The following is a 3,797-nucleotide window of genomic DNA, read 5'->3' on the forward strand; positions in this document are numbered from 1 at the left end:
AGAAGAAGGATGACCTTCTTTTCCTGTTAACTCATGTTCTCTTGCTGTAGATCGATCCCCACCACCATTACTACCACCAGATGGACCTTGAGCAGGAGAAGTACACGTATCACCAGTATCAGCACCAGTAGATCCAGTATCAGGACATGAACCAGCAGCAGCGGCAGCAGCAGGAGCAGTACAAGGTTGGGTGCCATTAGGGCAAGAACCACTAGGGCGGAGGACAACACCAGGTGCAGGAGGATGAACAACAGCTGCAGGACCAGGAGAAGAACAATCAGCGTCAGAAGAATCAGAAATACAAGGAGTACCAGGACCAATTGCAGCAGTTCCAGCAGCCCCGCTACCGGACACGCAGAGTGAGGCAACGTTCAGCAAGAGAGCAAAACAACACAACACGCGTCGCAGCATCATCACGGAAAACTTTAATCCTCTCTTGTTTTCTTAGGTATATAAACTGTTGAAGATCAAAAAATAAAATATAACAAAAGTAGAATAAAATACAACAATACACAAACACGGGAAAGAATGAAACAAACATCAGTCACACAAAAGAAGAACACCAACATAAAAAAAAAAGAATAAAGAGACACCTCGCACAGAAAAGCCCAAGCAAAACCAAAAACAAAACATGATAAAGAAATTAAGAGCAGAGACCAACACACCCACCAACTGAACATAAACAGCATTCAGACCGTGATGTGCATTTGTACATAAGCAATTGACAATAAATATGTATCAGTTACTCTTTTTTCTTCAGAAAGCAAATCAGTACAAGGCAAACAAAAGCAACCAAAGAAACAGATATTTCACCAATTAGCCCAATTTACCCAATAAACACAGAAATACACCAACTATGGGTGTACGTCTATATGTATATGTGAATAAATGCAACTATAAATATAAATTCATCTGTTATTATTATTTGCTTCTTACCACTGCAAAAAGAACAGTTCATATTTATCACAGTGCAAGCCCAGGTGCACACACACACAGAGAGTCTCCAAGAACACACACACACACAATGGAGTAGCAATAATAATTATTATAGGATAAACACACAGAGAGCAAAAACACACAAAACACATTAACATTAAGAAACAAAAAAAAGAAGATTATCCCAACAGGTGAAAGATTAGTTAGACTGTAGGGATGCATGCAAAAAAAAAGGAAAAGAAAAGAAAGGATGACCTGAGTCACACCACCAGTCAATCAGCACACAAGAATACAGGCCAGTGTAACCACAATCAGTAGTGGTACACGCACCCACACAGAACTGCTGATACTGCTGCTGCTGTCTGCATCACCCCTCAAATTTGGCATTGTGGTGTTATTGCTGATTTCAGGGAGAGGAGGAATTGTATTGGTGTTGGTAGGTAAGGTTGAGTCCTCGTTACTGGTGGTATTGCGAGTGACAGAGTCCGTGTACGCGGTGGTATTCCCTTCTGCTGATGCACCCACATTATTGACACCAGTTGTTGATTCATTCTCTGTAGTTGTCACATTATCAGTGGTACTGTTGGGCTCTGTGCTCGTGTTATTTAATGTCTTTGAATCATCAGTAGATAAACCAGACTGAGTTGTTTCACTAGGTGATGCATCTGTAGTAGGATGTGGGTTTGAGTCAGCAGTAACATGGGAGTCTGTACTTGTTGTACCTGTGGCATTTGGTTCTTTATTGTGATTATCTTGTTGAGGACCGTGTGTGGTTTCCTTTATCTGTTCTTGGTTCCCATCAGTTCTCCTCTCACCTGACTCACTGGGTACTAGCTGCTTCTGAGTACTTTCTGCTTGCTCTGTCAACTCACTGGGCTGATTGATACTGAGTTCTTGTAAAGGAGGAGGAGGAGATAGGACAGTTTCCTCTTGATTTTTATTCCCATGGTTATGACCTTGTAATCCGTCATTCAATTCTCCTTTCGGGCCCTTTTCTTTTTTATCCTTCTCACTCTCATTAACTTGATTGGGATTACTCTTCGCTATGACAGGACGTTTCTCACCCTTATTGGATGCAGGACCAACACCAACTCCTGGCAGACTAACAGCACCACCATCAAGGTGAGTGGAAAGAGTCATACCATGAGAACCATGAGAACCAGCAAGACCATGAGGATCAGGGGCAGCAGGTCTACCAGCAGCACCATGATTAGGTGGAGGAGGTAATAGAGAAGGATGAGTATGAGGGTGAGCATGACTACCAGGAACACCAACAACAGGACAAGAACCAGGCACACCAGGAGTACCGCAAAGACCCTGAGGACCAGCAGAGGCAGAGTGAGACGCATGCTGTGGACCAAGAGGAACACCAACAACAGGAGGAGACTGAACAGGAGGCATTTTAACAACGGGAGGAATTCCAGGCCCACCATTATAACCAGGAATAGCGGGTTGGAGTCCTACATTATTATGAGGCATACCAACACCAGGCCAAGCACCCACAACACCAGGTTGGGGATGTGAGGGATTAGGATAAAGACCACCAGGCACTCCACCAAATCCAAGGGCACCAGGAATACTAGTAGAACCTTTGTCTAGATTAGCCATCACGCATACACATACGCAGTACAGGATGAAAGGCAGTAAGCACANCCACACTCACGAAGATTTCAATAAAGGCTGAACCACCCAGCAAAATCATCAAGCAAAGAAACAGATATTAAACATTAGCCCAATTTACCAAGTAAACACAAGAAAGAAATACACCTCCTATGGGTGTAAGTCTATATGTGTACATACGCAATTATAAATATAAATTCATCTGTTATTATTATTTCTTTTCCCAGTGCAAAAAACAGTTCATCATCATCATAGTGCAAGCCCAGGCACACAGACACAGAGTCTCCAAGAACACATACACACACACACAATGGAGTAGCAATAATAATTATTATAGGATAAACATAGAGAGAGTAAACACACACAAAACACAATAACATTAAGAAACAAAAAAAAAAGAAGAGAAATCCCAACAGGTAAAAGATTAGTTAGACTGTAGAGATGTATGCAAAATAAGAAAAGAAAACAAAGGATGACCTGAGTCACACCACACCAGCATCACTCAATCAGCATACAAGAATACAGGCCAGTGTAACCACAATCAGTAGTGGTACACGAACCCACACAGAACTGCGGATACTGCTGCTGCTGTCTGCATCACCCTTCTTGTTGTTTGTGAGTTCAGGAGGAAGTGTTGTTGTTGTTGTTGTTGTGGTGGCTTCTGCATTTCCAGTACTTCCTTCTTGGTTGTTTGGTGACTCACTCTGCTCATTTGCGTCAGTATTTCCATTCGCACCTACACCGGTTTCACTGGCATTCTCTCTTTATGAACTGCTGGGCGGGGTTACAGAATGAGAAGAAGGTTCTGTGTTTTGAGCTTGTTCAGATTGTGTGTTATTGCTCTGTGCATTTGCAGCTGGTGTTTCTTGATCGCTGTTACTGGGGACTTGTGGTCTACCAGATGTACCTGTTTGTGATCCACTGAGAGGGTTTTGTTCGCTTCCCTCACTTTGTCCAGGTTGTAGTGTGCCCTGTCCTGCCGTGGAAACAACAGAACTACCATGAACACCTCCTAGTTGTTGTGGGTTGGTTTGCAGATCGTTAAGGCTGCCAGTTTGTTCTTCCTGTGCTTTTTGAACTACTGAAGATGACGCCGCCGCGGCTGGTGTTTGACAGAGTTTCTTCTTTGCTTCTTCACCAAGTGATGCATCACATTGTTTATCTCCCTTAGCTTCTTCCAACATTGCTTTCCCACCAGCAGAATCCTGACCACCAACAGCAGGTTTCGCAAGCACAGCAGC

The 3,797-nt window shown here is 43.2% G+C and overlaps 3 protein-coding genes across 3 annotated transcripts; all 3 read right to left on the reverse strand.

The window, feature by feature from the left end:
• TM35_000501210 (uncharacterized protein) lies at positions 1-414 on the reverse strand (the record flags this gene model as incomplete). Its single annotated transcript, XM_029030568.1, has 1 exon — positions 1-414. A coding segment is annotated over one exon (414 nt), but the record flags the coding sequence as incomplete, so codon positions are not given.
• Positions 415-1,212: 798 nt separating this feature from the next.
• TM35_000501220 (uncharacterized protein) lies at positions 1,213-2,544 on the reverse strand (the record flags this gene model as incomplete). The annotated part of the gene is made up of 1 exon (XM_029030569.1): positions 1,213-2,544. One exon carries the CDS (start codon positions 2,542-2,544, stop codon positions 1,213-1,215), a length of 1,332 nt encoding a protein of 443 aa, XP_028878134.1.
• Positions 2,545-3,320: 776 nt separating this feature from the next.
• On the reverse strand, positions 3,321-3,797 carry TM35_000501230 (uncharacterized protein; the record flags this gene model as incomplete). Its single annotated transcript, XM_029030570.1, has 1 exon — positions 3,321-3,797. A coding segment is annotated over one exon (477 nt), but the record flags the coding sequence as incomplete, so codon positions are not given.

Source organism: Trypanosoma theileri (genome assembly GCF_002087225.1).
Source record: "Trypanosoma theileri isolate Edinburgh chromosome Unknown TM35_Tth_50_V1, whole genome shotgun sequence".
Taxonomy (NCBI): domain Eukaryota; phylum Euglenozoa; class Kinetoplastea; order Trypanosomatida; family Trypanosomatidae; genus Trypanosoma; species Trypanosoma theileri.